Source organism: Notechis scutatus, chromosome 1 (genome assembly GCF_049901735.1).
Source record: "Notechis scutatus isolate UNSWTSFEM ecotype Mainland chromosome 1, rNotScu1.2, whole genome shotgun sequence".
Classification (NCBI taxonomy): Eukaryota; Metazoa; Chordata; class Lepidosauria; order Squamata; family Elapidae; genus Notechis; species Notechis scutatus.
This window is the reverse complement of record NC_142009.1, coordinates 124,849,890-124,876,032: the sequence shown is the minus strand read 5'-3', so window position 1 is coordinate 124,876,032 and position 26,143 is coordinate 124,849,890. Positions and strand designations below refer to the sequence as shown.

The window sequence follows — 26,143 nt, the reverse complement described above, 5'->3', positions numbered from 1 at the left end:
TTCTTTGCAGTATGGATAAGTCTGGTCTTGAGTGAAGTTTTCTATGGTTGGGATTGGTTTTTGCAATGGCATTTATTGTATGAATGAATATGCGTTTGCTGGACTCATTTTTGCATACAACTCTACAAAATCTTGGGGCCACAGAGCCGTCATTGTATTTGCACCCAGGGCCATTTCTGGTTATTTCAATGATATCTTCAGGAGAGATGTTTGTTGTATTTGAGTTGCTTATGATATCATGAACTTTGGTGATAACCTCTGATTTGTTGGTATCTTCGAGACCAAATAAGATGGCATTTGGACGTTTCTGTTCACGTTCCATGATGTCTCTGATGAGTAAGAAGATATTATTTGTGGAATTATTTGAAGAGATAGTAATTGTTTGTGGCTGTGGTTTGGTGGTTATTTTTGGTTGTAGTTGTGATTGTAGTTGAGGTAGTGATTGTGGTTGTTGTGGGATTTGATTTTGAGCTGATAGATACTCACTTATCTCTGCTGTATATTTTTTCCAAGAGAGATTAAGCTTGCTTTGTATAGTTGTTTCAAAACGTATTGTTAAGCGTTCTTCTATTGAATGAATGAGTGATTCTATGCTCTGCCAGGTAGGGTACTCAGTTTGTTTAGCTTAGGAGAACATGATGGACATAGATAAAAGAATGTATCTGAATTTTTAACCATATCAGCTAGGCTTTTGTTTGCGTTTAAGCAGGCAAGGTTAGATTATTGCATAGGCGGCATTTGATGTAAATTTCGCTTTCATTGATGGTTTCAAGACATTTGAAACATGTGCAGGAGTCTGGGAGGTCATTGGTAGAGATATTTTTCTTTTGTTTTGGTTTGGAGTTTTTGGCTGGCATGGTCAATGGCAATAGTACAGTAATCAATTACAATAGCTAGTTAATGTGATAGGGAGACAGTTACTTAATGAATGTTGGTAATTAATAAATGTTAGCTGATATGTTAGAGAACAAATCAAAAGTAAGGTTACTTATTAATAAAATCAATCAATCAATTGGTTATTCAAATCACTCTAATCAAATAATTTTGCTAAGCAACAAACAGCCTAATTTATTTCAGTAATTACTAAACACACTGGTCAATTAAATTCTCTCTATATGCTAGACCTCAGTGACACCGAAGCCAACAGAGCATCCACTTATTTTTAAAGTTCTTTAGTTAATATATGTTTTTAATATGCTTCCAGCTCCATTGACTAGAAAAGTCTGAAAAGCTGTAGACTTGGAATGCCCTTTGTAATTATTTACTTCACAAATTAGGCTGAAATGAAAGCAGCTGAATCCCTTTCCCAGCTGTAAGTGTTCACATATCCAGAGGTTGTCAAGAGAAGTTAAGTGTCTCCTGGTTGAACAGCTCCCTGCAGTCTTAGATTGGGGCTACAACTCTTCAAATGTCAAACTCCCTTTCCTCCCCCTTCAATTCCAATCCATAACCTGCTGTAACCTATTGTTCTTGTGTCTCTGTTGCTCACCTGTACCCTTTTCTCATCTCTGTTCATCTCTCTGCTGACATTTCACAGTTTATGAATAATTTGTATAACTGCCAGGTTGAAGGCTAGCATCCTTTGACAGAACGGGGAGCTGGCTTTATTTTTTTAAAAAATAGATCATTAACAGCAATATACTTTAAAAAGACAGCACTTATGCAGTCACCTTTAGCTCCATGGAGCTCTTTTGGCTTGGAAGAATTGATGAGATGGATGAATTGGTGGAGATTACCAATCTGATTAGTCTTCATAATTATCTGAATACTAATTGAACTTTAAAAAAGGAGTTGGAAGAAGAGAATAATAAATAAAAGTGAACATTGCCCCAGTGCCCCATTAAATAAAACCAGTCTAACAGAAAATTCTTTGGACATTTGTCCTGATTTCATCCCCTCTCTCTCATTCATGTATGCATTTTCTGGGCAGAATAAATCTCCTTAACTACTTCACTCTAACAGGCTACTTCCATCACTGCAAATTTATATTGGGATGGCTATACATTATTAACAAGCTATGAAAAGTCACTGGCTAAATGTCATGGCAGCTGAGATATACACCACCTTCGGATTCATACTGCAAACAATTTAGTTTTAATTTCTTGGACCACAAGGTGCCTTGACATTTGAGGGACAACTTTTTCTTCTCTAACTTCTACTGGGGTCAGGCTTCTATTATCTCCACTATAATTTTCCAAACCTGGCATTGATGGAATGTTTTACAGTTGAAATTAAAAATGAAAAAACCAATCTATCTTGTACCTTAATCAACGTTCTCATGCAGGATTGAGAAATAAAAATAATAATTAAAGCAGGGCAGCCAATAATTCTAGCATCTTCAGAACTATCTTGAGTCATGTTTAATTCAATACTACTGTAGACACTATTCCCATAAATGTTTCTGGCTGCAGTAAAAGGAAATAACAGATGTTATGTTTATTTTTCTTTTTAGTCCCTTCCTTCATATTTTAGATCCATGTTGTAATCTGTTCTACAAATACTTTATTAAATAATTTCAATATCAATCAAAAGTGCTAAAATAAGGTATAATTATAATAATATTCTACTAGTAAAAGCATTTTTGCAATAGAGAAGCAAGGTACATTTGGTACTAATCAACATGCCATTCTGGCTGTTCAAAGAGACATTTCCCATAGGCAAAATAAAAGAAACAAGCACTTTTTGTTAGTAAAATGGAAAAAAAAGGATATTGTTCTAGAATACAAAAGTGTGGTAGATGTTTGAAATCCCCATTCTACCTAATAAGTCTCTGACAAGCTAAAAGCTTTTTTGTGTTCTCAGAAGTTATATACAAATGCTTCAAGCTCAAAATTTTTGTTTAATCCTTTTGACTCCTAGCTTTGCCTGCCTAATTTTCTTGGTTTTTTACAAATATTCTCTTGTTGTTATCTATCTTCATTTGATAGACCAATTGTCAACCATCATGTAATTTATAAATCAAATGGTGAGGTCAGGTTTAAAGGAAAAATCCTTTTATTAGAACATACAATGTTGCAAGAAATCAAAAGGGTTTTTCTTGCTAGGTAGCAAGAAATTGTTTTTCCACTTTTGTTCCTTACTTCTGTTGCTTTTATACTTATTGTAATATTATTTTATTCATTCATGCTTCATATTCACTTTACATCTGTCGTTATTGTAATTCTAGAGAGTGTCCAAGTAGGAAGGCAAAGGAAGATTCCTCTGAATAACACCTGATGTAAAGGTTATTGAATTTCATTTGTAACAGTTTCATTCCCATTGGTTTTTTCAGCAGAAGATCCACAATCAGGGCAGAAATGTGGTCAAAATATTTATTCTAGTGCCCTTCCTAAATTATAATCATCTCACTAAAAGTGTCCTTTGGACCACAAAGAAGCAGATGAAATATAATGCTCAAAGAACAACTGTGGATCATGGCCAAGAATTTGACCCACTGTGTAAGGTTGACATTTTACAAAATGTCAACCTTTGTCTGCTGTCATCTTCCCAGCTAAATGACCTAAGTGGAAAGACTCTTAATGCTCACTAAATGTACTCTTTGTTAATAATATTCCTTTCAATTCTTCATTTAAAAAACTTCTAGATTAATCCACCAGATTGACTTCAATATTGAAGTCAAACTGAACACTCAGAACTCAAAATGGCATGCCAATGAAGCAAAATCATGTGGAAACATGGCACATAAAAATAATACAGTAAGAAATCTGCCAAGTGTCCTTAGGAAGAAGGATTTGGGTGTTAGGGTGGGAAATGGGAATATTCCCCTGAAGTTATTGCTTCCTTTTCTCTGCTATTTCCTTTTGCCTGATATGAAAAAGTCCTACAAGAGGATTTGCCTCATGAAGTCATGAAGTCTTCATTATAAAGGATTGCACCAGTTTATGTAATGTTGTCATTCATGAAAAATAAATGGAATCTTCTTAGTCTAAGTGGGTTTACAAACAATTATTTTAACTTTAATCTTTTGGAGTCAATTATGCAAAAATGGATAATCTCTGAAATAGTGACAATTGAGTTGTTCAATGTGGGCAACTTTGTCATAATTCTCAGAGTTATTCTAATTCTCAGATGAAGTAACCTTACCAGTTTCTACTTATATAACAAATGTTAATTGTTTTATCAACATATAAAATACAAAGGAAAATAATAGGAAATTAAGAGAAGGGAAAATAGGTGGAAAGAAAATGTGAGGTACAAGGGGAAAAAAAGAAAAAAAGTATTGATTTCTGACTCTTTTTAGCACAGTAGAAGATAACATTACAGTCTCAACTTTTTACTTTTGTACATTAGTATATAATATCCATTTCTACAACAATAAATCTATCTAATCAGCAAAACCAAAGTCAGAGTTTCATTTTTAACCACAAAATCCAGAAGTTATTTCCAAATAAAAAACATAATATGTTCTCTTTGAATAAAACAATCAATTTAACCATTTCTGCTTTTTCTTCCTTGCTGTGGAAATATATTTCTGTTTGCCCTTAATAATCTTTATGCACTATCACCATTGTCAGATGAAGTAACCTTACCAGTTTCAATCTTCTCAAAAAACCTTGGAAAAAGGAATGGTTGATTTATTGAGTCACATTAAAGTCCTTCTGAATTAAACAGGATTTAATTTTATTCCCATGACTAATTTTCCTGTATGAAATCAGCAGGCCTGAAGCAGGAATAACTTTATCCAACCCCAATCCACCACTTTTAACAAGGTCAGTTTAACAATCACAGAACCCTTGAATAACAGATTAACATAAGGAGGCCTCTGCTAAATTGGCCCGTCGAGTCCAGCAGCCTGTTTTCATAATGGACAACTGTACAAGGAAGCAACTAATCTCCCAGCAGACAGCCTTCAGAAGCAATCACACTATCATGAAGGCTAATACTGTAGCTGTTGATCCCCATGACTTCCATGAATTGGCCCAACTCTTTTTTTAAGCCAGCTAAGCTGTTAGTCAACACCACATAGTGTAGGAGCAAATTCCAAAGTCTAATCAGTTACTATGGAAAATGTTTGATATTGCTCAGATTTGTTGAAGAGTAAAGGCCTAATATCTTTGGGGTTAGTCTTAATCACCAAATATCAAAGTAGTGAATTCCAAAGTTTAATTAAAATTTCAGTGCTGTGGAAAATGCTTTGCTATCACTAGCATTTATTGAAGAGTGGAGGACCAATGGTTTGGGGGTTAGCCTTCATCACCAGATGGGATGTTTTCCCATTGGTTGATGCCTCTTACAGCATAACTTTCATTATTATTATTTTTAAATAAATCCTTTCCTCCAACTTTTTATAGAGACAACAGGTGATTCAAGTCATTTCTTTACCTTTGCTACTGCCACTCAATCCTTACTTTATGAAAGCATGTGATTGAGCTCCCAAATATTATTTTTAGAGAAATAAAAAGTTAAATAAAAAGTCTGAAACAGTGATCCTATCTTCCCATGGATAGCACAGCTTGGTTTCTTGTAAAAAATTCATATAATGTGTACAAATTTCTCACAAAACTTATATGAACTGCAAACTTTTTCCTTCTCTTTTTCCTCACAGAGTGAAATAGTACCCCCTTTACAAAGTGCAGGGGAAAGATTTATGTTGAAGGCTGGTTCCAAAGGCTCTCTTTCGTACTTGATTTTTTCCCCAACATTTCTGCAAGGCAAGAAACCGAAATCCCATGATTACATTTCAAAGAATTGGCTTTTTAGTGGTGCTGAACATCCACAATTCCCAGTTGTTCCTGGCAGAACTGCAGATCATTTATAAGATTCTGTCAAATCTGAAACATGAATCTATTCCCAGTTTCCAATATTTTATTTTCCTTCTGCATTACACTGTGCATGCAGAAATACACTTTCCCACATACAAAGGCCCTGTCAATATCAATATATGAACAATAAGATCTTTTGCACATTGGATAAAAAACAGGAGGGATAACAAAACGTTAACCTGAATCCCCCAAAAAACACAAAATAAGTGATACCCCCTCCCCCGAAGATTCATAGGTATCTAAGATATGATCAAATTAAAAATAGAACTTCTGAATATGTCAGAGATCTTCCATTTGATCCTATTAACATATTCTTTACATGAAAGAAAATATACATTGGATTTTGTGCATATGTACACTTTTGAAAGCTGGAAGTGAAGAAATCTCTTGTTGAAGGTGAAGGAAGAGTATAAAAACCTATATTTTACTCTTTAAAAAAAACACAAAGATTATGTCAATAGGAATACCAATTCCGAACAAATAGGCAGAAAAAAAGTGTAGAAGCAGACATGATCTTTCTAGATACAGGGATACACAGGGAATTGTGTCTACAGGCCTAGAATAAAAATACATCTACTTCTTGTGAGAAAGATTGTGATAGGTCTGTTATTTTTGGAGGAGTGGGCATAATAATGGAGACAAGGCATCGGGTAGTGACACAACTCTTTAATAGTGACTTCAGAACAGAGCAACCAACTTGGGCAGCAGCAGCTCTTTTATAGAGCTGGCTGCTGCCGCAATAACCAATGAGAATGAGTTTAACCGCACTTAGTCTTCCAATCCGGGATGGCCGCTGTCAGCCAATCAGGTTAGCCGAAGGCAGCCAATCATGATCGCTTACTTGCGGACCAATCCGAACTGCAGGTTTACAAGCCTGCAGTTGGAGCGAAGCTCGAAGAGTTTTTAATAATGAGTTTATTTAGTTAGTTCGTAACACCCCTCCCCCTAGGTTTCGTCTGAGAGGTGGGGTGACGTATTCTCGCAAATAGGCAGGCCGTTTTACCTGCCTATTTAATTTCCGCTGTTCTACCGGTTTCCGTTCAGGTTCCGGTGGATCGTTTGTAGAACCGGGTGGTGACGACGGTTCCACCGTCTCGCTGGGTGAATCAAGGCTGTTTCCTTGGCCGTTTTCTGGGTTCTGTGGGCTTGCTTCTCTGACTGGGCTGCTATGTGGCGAGGCCGTCCCTCGGCTCAGGCTTTCGTCGGGTGGTGAGTATCCCCTGGCTGGTTGTACCGTCTGCTGGGCTTTGCTGATTGGTTCCTCTGTTATTTATATTTCGGCCCCCTCGTCTTCCCTTCCCCCCCCAGTTGGAAAATCAGGGGGTGAGAGAGAGTTAGGCGCCAAACGGGAACGAAGTTGGTCTATATGGCGCTTCCACAGTTTGCCGTCATTTGTCTGTAAACGGTACGATCTGGGGCCTGTTAGCTGCGTGATGGTAGCGGGGACCCACAACGGGTCAGCCAAGAAGTTTTTTGCAAAAACTAAATCGCCTACCTTGAACGCACGACACTTGCTGCTGGAACCGCAAGGTTTTTCTGGCGTGTAGGTTGGGTGTAGGCGATCGAGGTGTGAGCGAAGTTTCCGGCCCAACAAGAGTTCGGCCGGGGTTCTGTTTGTGGTGCTGTGTGGCATGATGTGTTGAAGAAGAAGCATCCTGTTTATCTTGTCGTCAATATCGCCATGTTCCATTTTGTGCAATGTTTTTTAATGAATTGTACCATACGCTCGGCCCTGCCATTGGCCGCAGGGTGAGCCGGCGAAGTGAAGGCATGGCGGATGCCCCAGTCCGCTAGGTATTACTCGAATGCAAGGGCAGTGAACTGGGGGCCATTATCCGAGACTAAAACATCCGGCAGTCCGTGCGTAGCAAATAGTCTATTTAACTTTTTAGCGACGGCTTCTGTTGTGGTGCTTTTCATCTTGTGGACTTCGAGCCAGTTTGAATAGGCATCCACCATTATTAGAAAAGTGTGTCCCTTGGTGGGTCCCACAAAATCAATGTGGATGCGGGACCAGGGGCCACGAGGTGGATCCCATTCAGTTGGAGGTGCATTCGGTGGGGCAGCGTGGATTTCCTGGCACTTGTTGCAGGTGGCCACCCAGGCTTCTATTTGTTTATCGATACCCGGCCACCACGTGTAACTTCTTGCTAACGCCTTCATCCGCACGATGCCGGGATGACCGTCGTGCAATAGTTTTAGGACGCTGTGTTGTAATTTTTCAGGAATGATGACTCTGTTTCCCCACAAAACGCAGCCCTTCTGTGAGAACAGCTCCGTTTGTCGGTTTTTAAATGGTGTGAAGATGTTGTCGGGTTCGTTGTCAGGCCAACCTCGTTCCACCCAGCTGAGGACCCGAGCCAATGTGGGGTCCTTCTTTGTTTCCGCTGCGATGTCTCATGCAGTCAGAGGTGGCGAAGGGAGAGTTTCGATCTGGAGCGCCGTAAGGGTTGGAGCTGGATCGACTATGGCTTCCAGCAGCGGAGAACGGCTCAACGTGTCTGCGTGGGGAATGCCTTTCCCCGGGCAGTGTAGCAGTTGATAACCATATGCGGCTAGGAACTCTGACCAACGGGTCATCCTTGGTGATAAGATGTGGGGAGTAGGCTTGTCCCCTGCTAATATGCCAAGCAGTGGCTTGTGGTCGGTTATTATAGTAAACGGCCGTCCATACACATATTCATGAAAACGTTTAATAGCGGCTACAATAGCAAGGGCCTCTTTATCGAGTTGGCTATAGTTCCTTTCAGTCTTTGATAATGTTCGGGAAAAGAAAGCAATAGGTGCCTCATTGCCGTTTGGTAGGACATGGCTTAAAATGGCTCCCACCCCGAACAGCGAGGCGTCACACGTGACTGTTAAAGGCAAAGTCTCGTTATACTGCATTAATACAGCGTTGGAGGTCAAGAGATCTTTTACTTGCTGGAACGCTCGTTCTTCCCGTTGTCCCCAGACCCAGGAAGCTTTCTTGTCTAGCAGACGATGTATGGGCTCAGCTACAGTCGCCTTCTGGGGCAAGAAGATATTATAAAAGTTAATGAGTCCCAGGAAGGCTTGGAGGTCCATTTTATTCCTAGGTCTGGGGCGTTTTTTATGGCTGTTACTTTTTTTTCGGTAGGATGAATTCCCTTTTTATCAAGGAGGTACCCCAGGAATTCAACCCTCTCAGTACAAAGTTGACACTTGTCTCTCTTTACCTTTAACCCGGCGTCTTTGAATTTTTGGAGAACCGCTCTGAGTCGGGTCTCCAACACGTCTCTAGTGGGGGCAGCTATCAAGACATCATCGAAATAAGGCACGACCTCTTTTATGCCTTGCAGCAATCGCTCCATCAGGCTTTGAAAAATGCCTGGTGCTACACTCACACCGAACTGGAGCCTATTACATTTAAACGCACCTCTGTGCGTGATGATAGTCTGGGCCTCAGCAGTCTCTGCATCTACGGGTAGTTGCTGGTATGCCTGGGCAAGGTCCAATTTTGCAAAGATTTTTCCGCCGCCCAGGAAGTGAAGCAGATGTTGAACCACCGGTACAGGATAAGCGCTTTGCTGAAGCGCGTGGTTTAGGGTGGCTCGATAATCCCCACAAATTCTTATCGATCCATCCGGTTTTATGGGTGTTACAATCGGGGTTTCCCAACGGCCGTGATCGATTGGTTCTAATACCCCTTGGGCTATCAATTTGTCCAATTGTTCATCAATCTTTGGTTTGAGTGTGAAGGGCACTCGACGAGGCTTAAGGCGTATGGGCGCAACATCGGGGCTGAGGCTAAATGATATGGGGGACCCCTTGTACTTGCCTAGCTTTTCTGTGAATACGTCCTGGAACTCCTGGACGAGGGCGGCTTCCCAGTCACTGCTCCCGGTCTGGTGAATGCCGGCTAGTTCAATTCCCAGTGGAGCGAACCACTGTAAGCCCAACAAACTAGGCCGGTCTCGATCTACGATGGTAAGAGGCAGAGTTGCTGTGTGGTCTTTAAAGGAGACCTGGACATGGCGGGACCCAGCAACGGGAATTCGGTTTCCCTGATAGTCCCTTAATATGACTTTCTGGGTGCTGAGGTCTTGACGACAGATGTCAGGGATCAGCTGTTTGAAAGTCCTCCACGAGACTATTGATAGGGATGAACCCGAGTCTACTTCTATTACGCATGGACGATTCTCAATGGCGACCCTCACTCGGATCTTCCTTGCATCCAAGGATGAGGCGTGACCGATGGTGATGGTTTGATGAGTCTCTTCTCGTCTAGCTAACGCAGCAGGCACTCGATTTCTGTAGTGATAGTGGTTCCATTGGTGATTCAGGCGATCCTGGTTCACGGGTGGGCTGCCCGTAGCTTGGCGGGAGTTGTTCTCTCTACAGATTGGGCTTGACCCTCGCTTGCTCCTGCAGACCTTTGCGATATGGCCCCTCTTTCCGCAGGAACGGCAGAGTGCGTCGAGGAATTTGCAATCAGCTCGCGGGTGATTTGCCCCACAACCGGCGCATTGACGCGAAGGTTTTTGGCTTCGCTGGTTTCGCTGGTCGCGCTCTGACCGGAGTCAGTTTACCTCTTCTTCCTCACTATCCGATGGGGATTCGAGGTCTTCATGGTGCGCCGTTGTTGAGTGTTTTTCTGGGAAAGGCGAAGTATCATTGGCGAGTTGACGGAGCGGTGCGTTGGTGCGGCGCATTCGAGCAGCCGACTTCCTGGTTGCCTCTGCTGCAGTAGCATCCGCGATGACATCGGCAAGATCGATGTCCCCTTTGGCCATGATCTTGCTCTGTGCCGTGTGGTCATCTAATCCCAGAACTATGCGGTCTCGCACAGCTTCTTTGAGGTTTGAGAAACCACAGAGTCCACCTAGGTTCCGGAGGTCAGCGATGAAGTCTCCAACGCTCTCGCCCTTCCGTTAGTCCCTCTGGTAAAATTCGTGTCTTCTGATGAGGATTGGCACTGCGGGTGCATAATGGGCCCAAAGAATAGGAGCGAGGTTATCCCAATCCATTGACTTAACCTCTGCAGGCTTTGCAAGTGCCTTAGCCATTTTGAAAATGGCAGGCCCGCAATGGGTCAGGAAGACCACTCGTTTCTTGCCAGGCGAAGCGTCCTTTAGGTTGTTGGTCTCCAAAAACATCTGGAACCTGTCCATATACGAGTCCCAGTCTTCATTAGCCGGGTCAAATGGAGCGGGTGGTATGGCGCTGCTGGCCATCTTACCGTTGTTGACGCTCTTTCAGCCACGTGTTCTGTTCGGTGCACAGTGAGTGCTCAGTTGGCTCTATTGTCTCCGCATCCCATCCTCGTCGCCAGTGTTATTTTTGGAGGAGTGGGCGTAATAACGGAGACAAGGCATCGGGTAGTGACACAACTCTTTAATAGTGACTTCAGAACAAAGCAACCAACTTGGGCAGCAGCAGCTCTTTTATAGAGCTGGCTGCTGCCGCAATAACCAATGAGAACGAGTTTAACCGCACTTAGTCTTCCAATCCGGGATGGCCGCTCTCAGCCAATCAGGTTAGCCGAAGGCAGCCAATCATGATCGCTTACTTGCGGACCAATCCGAACTGCAGGTTTACAAGCCTGCAGTTGGAGCGAAGCTCGAAGAGTTTTTAATAATGAGTTTATTTAGTTAGTTCGTAACAAGGTCTATAAAAATAATAGTTAAAAACATCATACAGATAACAAAAGCACATACTGCCAACACTGGTTCTACCCCCCGCCATTCTTCTGTGTGGCTGTGAAAACTGGACCACAAGAAAGTCTGAATGAAATATATATATATCTTTGAATTGTGCTGCTAGAGAAAATTGTTGAAAGTATCTTGAATTTCAAAAAGAACCAATAGCTATACTAGATTGCCCACCAAATTGCTCACTGGAAGCTCTAACAATGAAGCTAATGCTTAGATATCTGAAATGAAATGAAGAGCTATAAAAGACTTCGATGCCCAGAAAAATGGAATACAATTGAAAAAAAGGTACGTAGAAGACAAGATGCCTCATTGTTATTACTGATGATACAAACATGGCCTTAATAGGACTCAAAGAAACATTTATTGACAGAAATTACAGAAATGGGGTTCATCAGGTTATGAAGTCTCAGAAGTAACTGAATAACTCACTAGTGACTGAGCAACAAGTAATGTGTGTTTGTATGTATGTGCACAAATGTCAATTCCACCCTTCCCCCATTAATGACTATTCCAAATTACTAGAGAACAGCCATTTTCCATTTTTCCTCAGTCTCCCTAGGAGTATATTCCTGATAAAGTTGTATAAAATTCTTTTAAAGAGTATTTTGGAGCTGAAAGGACATATTGACATGAATCAATCTAACCTTTGCTCTTTGCTTCTGTTAAAGAAGTTGCTTGTTCTATTTTGCTAAGGGTTGGAATCATTTGTTAGGAATTCATTCTGTAAGAGAATTATATCCTTTTCTATCTGGTTTCTCGCCTCTGCAATTTGCTTCAGAGCTAGACACATCCTTGGAGACAATTCCCAGGAACATCCTGCTCCATAGATAATGGGGGGTTGCCTAGGAGTACGAACACACAAGGACAAGGGATACTGTGTAAAATAACAAAGTATGGACAGAGCATGGACAAAGAATGCTCCATGGATAAGGAAGGGTAGGGCATGGGCAAGACATTGCCCACATTAATATCGAACCTTTGTCTCTGATTGGATAAACTTTGTTTCTATCAGTGTAAAATGTATATAATACTCTGAGCCACTCTCGCAGGGTGTGGCTATTCCTTACATGCATTTTCTCTGTATGTTTTGGACATAGTATTCACCCAGACTTTTTGCTTTGGCCAAAGAATAAAAAAGCTGTTATTTTTGCAAGCCTCATCTTGAGTCTCATTCTTTGGCATCTCTGTGGCTCAGGGAAACTTCTGGGACCTTACAGAGCTATTAAATAAGAGAGCTTGTTAAAGCAGTTGTGTCTTTTTCCAAGTTTGTGCAGCTGCTTCAGAAACTGCTCTTACCCACACTTTTATATGTATGGACAATTATTTTATTTTAGTTATGCATGGTTATGAATGCAGAGACATCTGGAAAAAGATCTGGCAGCTTAAAAATTGGAAAAGAACCTTTTTCTTTGTGGCATCATGCTCCAATTTTAAAGATGAGTGTGATGTTCATCCCAGTAACTGGACTTCATCAATGTCTGGAATATCAACTGACTTGTAAAAATTTAACACCCCAAACAGAACAAAAATGGGAAAGACCCACTCTATAAAATTCTGGAAAAGTGGGATAAAAAAGTCATAAAAACAATAATGAGCTATAGAGACAGGGCAATGAAAAAATTCCATTAAGAGATACAAGTCTGTGAGATTTTTCATGCAGACTCTTTTATAAAAAAAATACAACACTGAATTGGAACAAAAAAAACCAAAACCAAATTAAAGAGAAATCATTGAAAATAAAATTGACAGGATGATTTGTCACATGTTTCCTCAATATTTGAATTCAATGACTATAGGCTTTACCCAATTAACCAAGCAATGCTTTTTTTAAAGGTTAACCTCTACAAGCAATTATATTTTTATTTCTTAACCTGTTTTTCAACTACCTTGCACCATTACTTGAAGTGAATTCTATAACCATCAGAATTATATCAACGTTATTTTTAATTTCCCAACTGGTTTTTATGCATGATTCTTGGAAAGTTCTCTATCCGGTTCTGTTTAATTTCTTTAATATATGAAACAAATTATAGATATCTTATCCATTTACCAAATATGAGACAACTATTAAACTCTGGAATGTCAAAACATGTTCTCTTTGTGAATTATTCAATATTTGTCATATTAATTCAGAAAACAATATCGCTCAGTTTACAAGAAGCTATGTATTCTTGCACTGGATAATAATGCTTTACCTCCAAAGAAAAATGAAAGTATAGCTGAACAGTGTTTATGTCATAATTCAGTGTACAGAGTTATAGAGAACTGTTACAATCACTACTTTTAAGATCATGAATCCATCTGTTCTATGGTCGATTTTACATTACTTCTTCAAAGTCTATAAATCAGGGCTGTCTAGCTCAGATCTGGTGGCATTCAGAGGATTATGCTCCTTCCATTTATTTTGCATATGTTACAGACCATTTAGTGAATCAAAACAGAAGGCTTATTGAAGAGAATTTTTATTATGGCATCAACACAATTCAGATTTATTAAGAATGACTCCCCTAGCTTCAGCTACAGACAAGTAGCTGTTGTGTTGTGGTTTTGCTGCAAAGACAACAGAGAATTCTGTAGTAACTTGAAGAGTATGTGCACAATTCCATCTTGCTTTAAAACATTTTATGTGTCATAAATTTTAAGAGCAGAAAGTAAAACAGACACCATTTTAAATGCTTAAATTTGGAAGACTTCTGTCCAATTCAGTGTAAGCCTTACTAAGCTAGATCTAACCGAACAGTAATGTTAGTGAAAGAATTCATTCCACTAAACAGCTATAGCTGGTTTGTAGTAGCATGTCCGTGGTCTATACAGCATGTGGGCTTCTAGTAAGCTTATTATTATTATTGTGTATGACATTGTTATATTAGCTAGAAGACTACAATGCTATTGCCGAGTAGTAGTTTGGCTGCCTATTTACCAACTCTGTTAGATACACATTTGCACACTTTCCACAGTGCACCACAAGAAAGTGAGCTAGCTTCACACCAGAAAGAAAGAAAACAAACTTTTTTGCTGCAGCATTCAAGGCCCCTTCATTTTTTGCCTTCCTGGGTCCCAGGGAGGCCCCAAAATGAAGCATAGGGGAGTGCTCCATGCCCCTTCCTGAGTCCAAGGGAAGCCTTCTGGGAGCAAAAACACCCTCCCAGGAGGCTTCTTTGAGGCTCAGAACACCCCAAAATGGAGTGCAGGGGAGTGCTGAATGCCCCTCCTAACCTCCATTTTCTAACTTCCGAGCCCAAGAGAAGCCTGGGAGCAAAATAATGCCCCCCAGAAGGCTTCTCTGAGGCCCAGAAGGCCCAAAAAATGGGAGGGTGCTGCAAAAAGCAAAAAAAAAAACAAAAAAACATGCCCACCCAGTCACATGGTCACACCCCCTTGCCATGCCCCCTAGCCACGCCCACAGAACCGGTAGTAAAAATTTTTGAATCCCACCACTGCTGTACTGCTGCCAAAATTTACAGTAATGTGGTTCTCCTGAAGTCTGAAAGATCCTTAGAATAATACTCCAAGATTATACACTTCAGTGATTTCTTGCTTGGACTAGACAGTGCTGTGATGATATAAAGCTTATCCACATTTAGACATATATCACTTTAGTGATGGTTGGATGATGTTATAAATTGTTAGTGTGGATAGATTCAGTAGTCATTCCGTTTTCTCCTTGAAAAACTTATGAGATTGGATGGTATCTACCCGATGACTGGGTTTTTTCTCTTCTGAGAAAGAATAACTAAAATATAGCCATTATTATGCTCCTAGGGTACCTTAGCCAAAGCATCTTTCTAAACTTGACTACCAAAGCTATTTTTCACATGTGCCTTTGTAGACAATGCAGAGCTTGAAAACATAATTTCTCTTTGGTATGTGGCCATTATTTAACACCAGGATTACCACGAGTCAAACAGTCAAGCAGTAAATAACAGCCTAATCAAGGAACTATCAAGGAAAAACACCACCAATACTGACAAAACAAACTGCTATATATAAAGAAGAGCAAAGTGCACTCCCTTGTACCAAAGTGCACTCCCTGCTACCTAGCTATATAATGAAACATCTGCATGAAAACAATCAAGCTCAGAGAGCACCAAGGATTCCACATTTATAAAGTCACCCAACTCTCTATATTATAATTTTGCATGGTGTTCATCACTAAAAAGTCTAAAACAAACAAGTAAACAAACCAAAACTGAAAATCATAATCATAATACAGAACCCAATAAACAAACTGCGATCCTTCACAACCACATAACTAAGACTGGAAATAACAAACTTTCTCCCAATAAGATGGGCTCTTCACCCATTCTCACTAAAACAGCATGAGAGAAGAGACAGATCATAGCTCTGGGATCTAAACTGTACTCTGTTCTTCTATTACATCTCTCATTGCACTTTTTGTTTTGATTAAAAAAAACCTGAAATAACAGCCTAATACAATCTAAATATATTTTCATAGTTAAAAATCATCCTGATTTATCTCATATAACTTAATCATCCAGATAATTTAAAAGTGGCCAAATGACAATTAAACAAATTCAGCAGCATTGTATATATAAAAACTGTCTGTCTGTCTCTCCCTTCTCCCTCTCCCTCCTTTTCTTTCTTTCTCTCTTCTGTGTATGAATGATATTATCTTATCTGACATAAGTGCAGAGGTAATCAGAGATAATAATTTATAAGTCATTAATCTTGATATTTGCTATTAGGCCAACACTGTACATCTCACATCAGTGCCTTAAGGAACATTTGACAAACAATGCAAGTCATTAATCAACATTAGAAAACAAGTTCCAGCTGAATAAATACCAACATCTGCTTTTTTCTGCTGATGAAACTCTTGCTTTGTTTTGTCATTTTTAGCGTACACAGAAACAAGTGGTGCAGAAATTTTAAAAAATACTACAGAAATGTACAAAAAAATTCCATTTATTTTCAGAAGTATCTGTAAGCCTTCATGAAAGCTCAATAGTAAGACTTTAGCTCACATACAGGCCTGATCCTCACTTACATTAGAGAACTTGTTATTTAGACCTACACTGAACTGGTTATGGGTCAGAATGGACAAACACTAGTATATGAGCTTGAAAATGACCATATTCACTTATGGATGCCTGAGGCCACACAGCTAGGATGAAGTACAGATCAATCTAGAGTCAGTTAACCTCTTTATTAGTAGCAATGGTTCATAACATAGACGGAATGCATCCTGATTCTTTTCTGTTTTCTAAGTCAGGGGTCCCCAACCGCCGGTCCGCGGAACAAGCCTTACCGGGCCGCTGGTTGATGGGCGCCGCCATCTTTTGGTAAAAAGTGCTTCCGGTGAGCTTTTCCGGTAGAAAGCTCACCGGAAGCACTTTCATCAAAAAGATGGCGGCGCTCCGCTCGGTGAGCTTTTCCGGGTAGAAAGCCATTTCTACCCGAAAAAGCTCACCGGAAGCGCTGGCACTGCCATCTTTTTCATCAAAAAAATATGGCGGCGCCCAGTTGACGCCGGTACTGGGCCGCGGCGCCCAGCTGATGCCGGAACCGGGCCGCGGCGTCGAAAAGGTTGGGGATCACTGTTCTAAGTGATTCCAGGATTGTGGAGAAGCATTAACAGAAAGGATATGTACTGTATATGGATAGCTGATCATTTATGACATCTTCAGAAAGAATAATAGAGGAATAATAGAGGAAGGAAGACATACAGTCTTAATAGAGGATTGTTCTAGAAGTTCAGATTTGCTTCAGTAGGGACTGTGCTTTCAGAAGAATTTTCTCTATTTTCTCCTTCACTTTTTAGTTAAATTGATAGATACTGATTTATGCAGAATGACTTTACCACCATAAAAGCTTTGCAACATTTTTGTTGTTTTCTGGGGAAAAAACGCCCATTGAATCAGTGGATTCAGACTTATGACCACAGTGAGTTGCTTAACAACCATCATAAAAATGGTTGTAAAATTAAATCCAATCACATGATGTCTTGACATAGGACCACAACAATTTATGATCAAAATTCCAGGGTCAGTTATGATTGTAAGTCAAGGACTACCTATAGAGACTGAGAATATTCTTTTAGATCTAGCATACGGTCACAAACCACATCGCCAGTGCAGTTGCTATTGTAGTTGTAACAAATATACAATTATTGAGAATAGCATAGCATAGCATAGCATAGCATAGCATAGCATAGCATAGCATAGCATGAATTAGTTCCATGGAAGGTTCAGTGGCTTAGAAACAGAGCAGATCCCAGAAATTTATTCTTTTTTTTTCTTTTCAGAAACATACTGTGTCAGTTGCTCTGACAACAATTTGTCATTTCCTGAAAGTGATTCTTCTAGCAAAGGACATGATTTCTGATATTTTGTCATGGTCCCCCTGGGGATTAGAGTAAGTTTGAAATAGCTTGTAAACTACTTCCTGTTCCAAAAAATCTCCAAACCTTGTTCAATAAATGGTATGGTATTCATGAAATAAACGTAACAGTAAATTTTGGGAGGTGGGGAGAGAACAGAATCTTCTAGGGGAGATCAGAACATGGTATAGCAAGACCATGGAATTATACACATTTCTGTGGAGACATGAATGGCCTTGTTTATCCAAAGCACACTTTATTATATATATATTTATTATACACACACACACAAAACTATTCAAAAAATAGGAGTTCTGGGTATTCTTATAAAAGAAGAAACAGACATCCTGCAATCTCCAGAACTTAAAATTACATTTATTGTACTTACTAAGCTTTTGTCAGCCTCTGCTGACATCATCAGAGTATTAAGCTACCATTACAGAGATCTGTGCCTTTATATATCATTAATCAATTTAGCCCTTGCACACGTGATAGGCCCTTCCCACCGCCTCCCATCTGTAATTAGCTCTGTTGTTTTTGTTTCCATCATGTTGGTCAAAGGAGGCTTATCTCTTGTTGTTTTTTCCTCCCTTGTCTGACCCAGCCTGGAATGCTTATCTCTAGGAGGTGATGTTAAACTGCCAGCTATTGCAATTTGTTGCTTTGCTCGTGACCTTGTGGTGGGCCTGGCTCATTCTTCATTATTCCTGTCTGTTATAACTTGAGGCAGTTCTGCTGGACTCCTCTGTATTTGGACAGGCCTGGCTGTGCCTTCATAGGATGAATCCACATGCCCAGGCGGGTGCCATCAGTCCCTGCTCCCCAATGGGAAGTTGTCTCTGCTCCTCCTGCAGGGTCTTTCCTGGTGTCTCAGTGCTTGGTAGGCTGGTGGTAGTTCGATATGCTTATTGATAGAATTGCTGTTGGAAAACCAGGCTTCTTTTAGAAGGCGTTCTCCTTTAGTTATATCACGGGCAATAACCTCAGCCTCTTGAAAACTGAATGCATGATTATACTCCTGCATATGTGCCCAGATCTGAGAGTGCTGTTCTTTGCACCGGACAGCCATTTTGTGTACCCTGGTCTGTAGCCGCTTGGCTGTTTCCCCTACGTAATTGCTTGCACAATCTCTATAGTTGATGCGGTAAACCACCGAAGATGTCTCCTCCTTGGGTAGTGTTTCCTTTGGGCGCATCACTCTCATTCTTAGAGTTTGGTCTGGTTTGTACGCCACCTTGCCCCAGGAGAATGCATGCAACAGTTTCAGATATTCCCCATATATACGGGAGCACCCTCCATGTAGCTATTCCACTGGCACCTTCAATGTGTTGCCGGGCCCTGGGTGTAGTTCACCTGTGTCAAGGCTCCCATCTGGGTTGTGGTTGACTAGCACATCCAGGAAGGCCAGCGTGTTATTGGTTTCTTCCTCCATCGTAAACTGCATGTCTGGATATATGGAATTGAGGATGCTCATAAATCTGTTCTTATCTCTTTTTTAACATATGACAAATGTGTCATCAACATAACATGCCCAAAACCTGGGCTTGTAAATTTTAATTGCCTCATATTTCAATTTTTGGAGGACCGCCTCTGCTATCTCTCCCAAGATGAGAGCAATCACCCCATTGCACATAAAGTCAGTTGTATTCGGGCACTGTTTAGTAGGGTAGACACTCATTGTAGTACACTGACAGCCAAAGCCAAGGAGTGGGCATATCTTTATCAGGTCTACAAGCTCAATGGTTATTCCATGGACTTCATCCAAAGGTGTAGTACACCCAAGACCCGGCAATCCATTGAAGGTGCCAGTGGAACAGTTATGTGGAGGGTGCTCCTGTATATACAGGGAGCATCTGAAACTGCTACACACATTCTCCTGGAGCAAAATAAAGAAATAGATAAATGAGAAAGCATCTATCTGTTGCTTTGGCTAAATAAATGTCCTCTTCAGAGTGTTTTGTTCTTCCTCAAAAATTCAGCTATGGTATAGCGGAGTCACAAAGGGGCTGGTTTGGAATTTTTTCACAATGGTGGACATAATAACATCAGTTTTCTTGCCCCTGTGTTCACATCCTGGAAAACAAGACTGTTAGATTGACTAGGAATGTCTGCTAGCAGGAATAACAGTCAAAACACTTCCTTTAAAACACTTCCTTTAAAAAAAAATCCATCACACCCATTACAAAGACTTAGATCGCAGTAATACCTACCATTTTGAAGCCCTTGACTGTTGCTTATTATTACAGCATTTACATTAGAAGTATAGAAAGCTGCTTAAGATGCTACCACTTTGGCTAAACAAAAGTCAAAATTAAGCCTGGAGATTTTTAAGAACATAGAATCTCTATTAAGGCTTGCTTAGTTAGAGTTGCAAATACTTTAAGTGAGACTGAGAATGAGGGCTAACTGGAAATGTTCTGATTTTAAAACAAAGAATAGTTTAATTTGGGGATGAAGTTGGTACTTTAACATCTAGAAGTTCATCAGACCTATTTAGCTGTCAACTGAATTAGTCTGTTCACAACTGGATAATACAGTACACTTGGAGCTTGTAAGAATGCTTAAAATTTCTTTTTGTTGATGTATTTAATAAAGATGCTTAGAAACATCTATTCCTGGATGATTTATTACTATTTTGAAACAAAACAAAACATTTCTTAATGTGTAACATTGACATTAACCTTTTAATGTCCTATTTTCCATTTTCTTTAATGAAATTGAATAATGGATTAAAGAATAATTCTCAGGCTATTGTTGTGTTAGTACAATTACTGACTTGTAAGCCACCATCTCCTTTGTTTAAAGAAGCACTTAGCAAGCAGCCAATCACCATCTGAGTTTCTCTCTCAGTTATGTTCTCTCTCAATACAAATAGATTTGCAATATTGCCAACTATTTATAATATCTATGCTGAAATGAAAATAATCACTTGTTAAACACTAGTTATGATATACATTAAACACAAGCAGGCCCATTATCAAGGTTCTTGATAATGTTATTTAAAAAAAAAAAATGGGTTAAATAATGGCAGCTTGAGCTTGTTATGTGGTAGGTATGTAAGTCACCTTTCAATCCATTAAGAAGACAAGAAAGTTGCATGGGACTTCCATAATCTGGCTATTTTACTGCCTAAGCTTTGAAAGAAAAAGGACCTTTGGTTGGTGCTTGAGCAGACTGTAAACTCAAGGTTATGGGTCAAAATCTATTATTCTCTAAACAGCTGAGATTTTCAGACCAGCAGAATATATAAATGCTGTTAATCAACAAATACATTAAACACAAGCAGGCCCAAAGAACCATAACTTACTTTTGGAATTTGCAATCTTACTACAATTTTTCTCACCAAAACAAATTCCTTGTGTAAAACAGAAAGTGTGCTTGCAAATTTGGGGAACCAATATCTGGAAGACCTTAAGATGGCAATCCAGTAAAGAAAAGTCTGCTGCCATCTAATGCTTATCTAGGTTTGGATAACTTGGACATATAATTGTCATTTTTGTCTGAATAGCATTTTGGGGTAGTATTTTGCAGTAAGAATCCTTTCATGAAAGTGGCATAATAGGCTAAAAACTCCCTGTTAGCATTTAAAGCATATTCTCAGTGGAAGCAAGGAACTTTCTGTCATTATTTTTTTCTCCTTTCTAAAAAGCAACAAGACTTGACCTTTGCATCAAAAAGGACATTTGTATGCTTAATCTAGAGGTAGCCTGCAGCAGCACTCCAACAGATCTTGAAGCCTCGCCTGTTTATAATTTTTTTTTTTGCTTCTCCTAATTTCAGTGTTATCTCTCTTCTGATTTTAATAAACAATAAGTAGAATCATATTATGTTGTATGCATACATCTGCTAACCCTGCCCAGAAAAGAAAGGAAGAAGAATCCCGAGAATTAGAGCTGGCTAGCCCTTTTTATTAGAGATGGCAGAAGGAGAAAATTCAGAACATCAAATAGAAAGAAAAACAGAAAGGTTAAATCAAATATGAGTTGCCAGAGTTGTGGAAAGAAATGGCAGTCCTGTTTTTCATGACAACATGTTTCTTGCTTCTTAATTTTTAAAGCATTTTTAAATGCCCTTTAAAACCAAAAGCCTTCCAAGTTGCTTTGCAGCAATAAAATGTAGAAAATACACTTTGTTCAAATTCAGGTCCGGACATTCCATTTTACAAACACACAACATGTTGAAAAAACATGTCATATACAGAAACTTTCCTAGGGGGAGTTAAGGAGAGAGGGGGCAAATGACAAAAGCAATGTTGTACTGTCACAACCCAAGTTCCGGTCCTCTTGGATGTGCCTTGTGACATTGCATGCATACCTACGATCAACAAGAGCACGTGGCTGACAGCGCGCAGACATCGACGGAATGGCCAGCAGTGTTGTACCACCTGCCCCGTTCTATCCAGCCAGCGAAGACTGGGACTCATACATGGACAGGTTTCAGATGTTCATGGAGTCCAACAATCTGAAGGACGCCACGCCCAGCAAAAAACGAGCAGTTTTCCTGACGCATTGCAGACCTGCCGTTTTTAAAATGGCCAAAGCACTGGCAAAACCGGCTGAAGTTAAATCGATGGACTGGGATACCCTTGCTCCCATCCTTCGCAACCACTACGCACCAGCAGTACTAACTCTCATCCGAAGGCACGAGTTTTATCAGAGGGACCAACGCGAAGGTGAGAGCATCGGGGATTTTGTAGCTGACCTATGGAATTTAGGTGGGTTGTGTGGCTTTGCTAATCTCGAAGAAGCCATGAGGGATCGAGTTGTCTTGGGACTAAGAGACCCCACGGTCCAAAGTAAAATCATGGCAAAAGGAGACATCACCCTCGCAGACTCTATAGCTGACGCCACCGCAGCTGAAGCCACTCGCAAATCAGCAGCTCGGATGCGCCGGGCCAATGGGGCCAACCGCCAGCCCACCAACGAAACAGCTACGCCAACAGAGAAATACACATCAGTCACCCACCATGAAGACATCGAGTCCTCATCAGATAGTGACGAAGAAGTCCACAGACTCCGGTCAGAGCGCGAACAATGAGACCAGCGGAGTCATAAATCGAACTTCCAATGTGCCGGATGTGGTGGAAACCACCCACGATCTGAATGCAGATTCCTAGACGCCATCTGTCGGTTCTGTGATAAAAGAGGGCATATTGCTAAGGTATGCCAGAATAAAAGAGGGACCAGTCCCAAACGGAAGGAAAAGAACCCCCGACAAGCAGATGGAAACCCCGCCACTAATCGAGACCGCCCAAACAACCAATGGAACCAATACCACAGAACCCGGAAGTTTACCGGCACCCCCCGACAAGAAGAAGCACATCAAACTATCACCATCAGCCACGCCTCATCCCTAGACACCAGGAAAATCTGTGTAGAGGTCAACATTGAAAATCGACCATGCATCATGGAAGTGGACTCCGGGTCTTCCCTATCCATGGTATCCTGGAAAACCCTGAAGCAGCTGATTCCCAACATCCGCCGCCAGGACCTCAGCACTCAGAGACTTATATTAAAAGACTACCAGGGCAACCGGATTCCGGTCGCTGGTTCCAGTCATTTCCAGGTATTCTTCAAGAAACACACCGCAATACTACCTCTCACCATCGTGGACAGAGATCGACCTAGCCTACTGGGTCTACAGTGGTTCGCGCCATTAGGAATCGAAATGGCAGGCATCAATCAGACTGTAGACGAAGATTGGGAAGCAGCCCTCGTCCAGGACTTCCAAGAAGTTTTCAGCGAAAAACTAGGCAAGTACAAGGGGTCCCCTATCTCTTTTAATCTCCGCCCTGATATCGCGCCCATCCGTTTAAAACCACGCCGTGTTCCTTTTGCCCTCAAGCCAAAAATTGATGAGCAACTGGACAAACTAATTGCACAAGGCGTGTTAGAACCCATTGATCACGCCCGTTGGGAGACCCCAATCGTAACTCCCATAAAACCAGAAAGATCCTTGAGAATCTGTGGGGACTACAAGGCCACCCTCAACCACGCGTTACAGCAGAGCGCCTATCCGGTACCCGTGGTCCAACATCTCCTTCACTCACTTGGGGGTGGCAGAATATTCGCAAAGCTTCACCTGGCCCAAGCTTATCAACAGCTGCCAGTTGATGCTGAAACCACCGAAGCCCAAACCATAGTCACGCACAGAGGTGCATTCAAGTGTAACAGGCTCCAGTTTGGAGTAAGCATAGCACCAGGCATTTTTCAAAGTCTGATGGAAAGGTTGTTGCAGGGCATAAAAGGGGTCATGCCCTACTTCGACGACGTATTAATAGCCGCCCCCACAAGAAGTCAGCTAGAAAAAAGACTGAGAACAGTCCTACAAAAATTCCAAGATGCTGGTCTCAAAGTAAAGAAAGAAAAATGCCAGTTATGCACTGAAAGGGTTGAATTCCTTGGTTACCTCCTTGACAAACAAGGAATTCACCCTACGGAAAAGAAATTGGCTGCAATCAAAAATGCCCCGAGACCACAGAACAAAACAGACCTTCAAGCCTTCCTGGGTCTCATTAACTTTTATAACATTTTCCTACCCCAGAAGGCGACTGTTGCTGAACCCCTTCATAGACTCCTCGACAAAAAGGCTTCCTGGATTTGGGGACAACGGGAAGAACATGCCTTTCAACGTGTAAAGGACCTTTTAACTTCGGATGCAGTGCTCATCCAATACAATGAAACACTCCCACTAACTGTGACTTGTGACGCCTCACCATTTGGAGTAGGAGCCATTTTGAGCCACATCTTGCCAAATGGTACAGAGGCGCCTATTGCATTTTTTTCAAGAACACTGTCAAAAACAGAAAGAAATTATAGTCATCTAGACAAGGAAGCCCTCGCTATCGTGTCTACAATCAAAAGGTTCCACGAGTATGTGTATGGAAGATCCTTCTCCATCATCACAGATCACAAACCATTACTTGGCATCCTGGCAGGCGATAAACCTACTCCACATATTTTATCCCCCAGAATGACACGATGGTCAGAGTCCTTAGCCGCCTATGACTACCAATTAAAGCACCGGCCGGGGAAAACCATCCCCCACACAGACGCTTTGAGCCATTCTCCATTGCCAGAACTCCAAGATGACCCGGCTCCCACACTATCAATACTACAGATTGAAACTCTTCCCTCGCCTCCACTCACAGCGCAAGACATCGCATTGGACACCAAAAAAGACTCATGCTTGGCACGAGTTCTTGGCTGGGTGGAGAGGGGATGGCCACAAATCGAACTCAATGAAATCTTTAAACCCTTTAAGAACAGACAAACAGAGCTCTTCTCACAAAAAGGGTGCATATTGTGGGGAGACTGAGTGGTCATACCAGCAAAACTACAAAAAAAAGTTCTACAATTACTGCACGATGGACACCCGGGCATCGTGCGCATGAAAGCGCTGGCAAGGAGCTACACCTGGTGGCCAGGTATGGACAAACAAATTGAAGCCTGGGTCGCCACCTGTACCAAATGCCAAGAGACACACTCAGCCCCGCCAAGAGCCTTGCCAACCGAATGGGAAACGCCCAGAGGACCCTGGTCGCACATCCATATCGATTTTGCAGGACCTACAAAAGGACAAACCTTCCTGATAACAGTAGACGCATACTCCAACTGGCTCGAGGTAAATAAAATGAAGACCACCACTACTGAGGCAGTCATCAAAACAGACTTTTTGCAATGCATGGGCTACCAGATGTCCTGGTCTCCGACAATGGCCCTCAATTTACCACCTTAGCCTTTGAACAATACTTAGCAGACCGTGGCATACGACACGCACTGACATTGCCAGCTCACCCAGCGGCAAATGGTAGAGCTGAACGAATGGTTCAGTTCACAAAAAAGACATTACAAAAAATGGAACATGGCAACATCCACGATAAAGTCACTAGGATGCTCCTTCTCCAGCGTATTACACCAAACACTACAACCAACAAAAGCCCAGCTGAACTTCTAATGGCCAGAAAACTCAGATCTCCACTAGATCGCCTACATCCTGCCTACACCCCGGAGAAACCCTTGGGTTCCAGCAGTAAACACCGTGCCTTTAAGGTAGGAGACCCCGTATTTGCAAAGAACTTTTCAGGTGACCCTCTGTGGATCCCTGCCCAAATAACTCAAGTTACAGGCCCCCGCTCCTACCGGCTAGAAACCACAGATGGGAGACTGTGGAAATGCCACATCGACCAGCTGCGATCTAGGCTAACCACATCCCCCATCAGTGACCCTAGCCACGAAACCAGAGGGGGAAGGGAAATCAGGGGGGTCTGAAATTGAACCAACATCTGGTTTAGAAGAAAGAACCCCACAACCACCTCATCAAAGCCCACAATTCTCACCAGCTGATGAAGAACCTTGGCACGTGAT

The 26,143-nt window shown here is 41.3% G+C and overlaps 1 protein-coding gene across 1 annotated transcript in view; it reads right to left on the bottom strand.

Moving 5' to 3' along the window:
* The window catches only part of LOC148132976 (protein eyes shut homolog), a 182,253-nt gene extending 164,460 nt beyond the window's left edge, over positions 1-17,793 (bottom strand). The window contains exon 1 of the mRNA XM_087951349.1: positions 17,711-17,793. Coding sequence (XP_087807475.1) covers positions 17,711-17,793 — 83 coding nt within the window. The remainder of the gene's footprint in view (positions 1-17,710) is intronic.
* Positions 17,794-26,143: the final 8,350 nt, after the last annotated feature.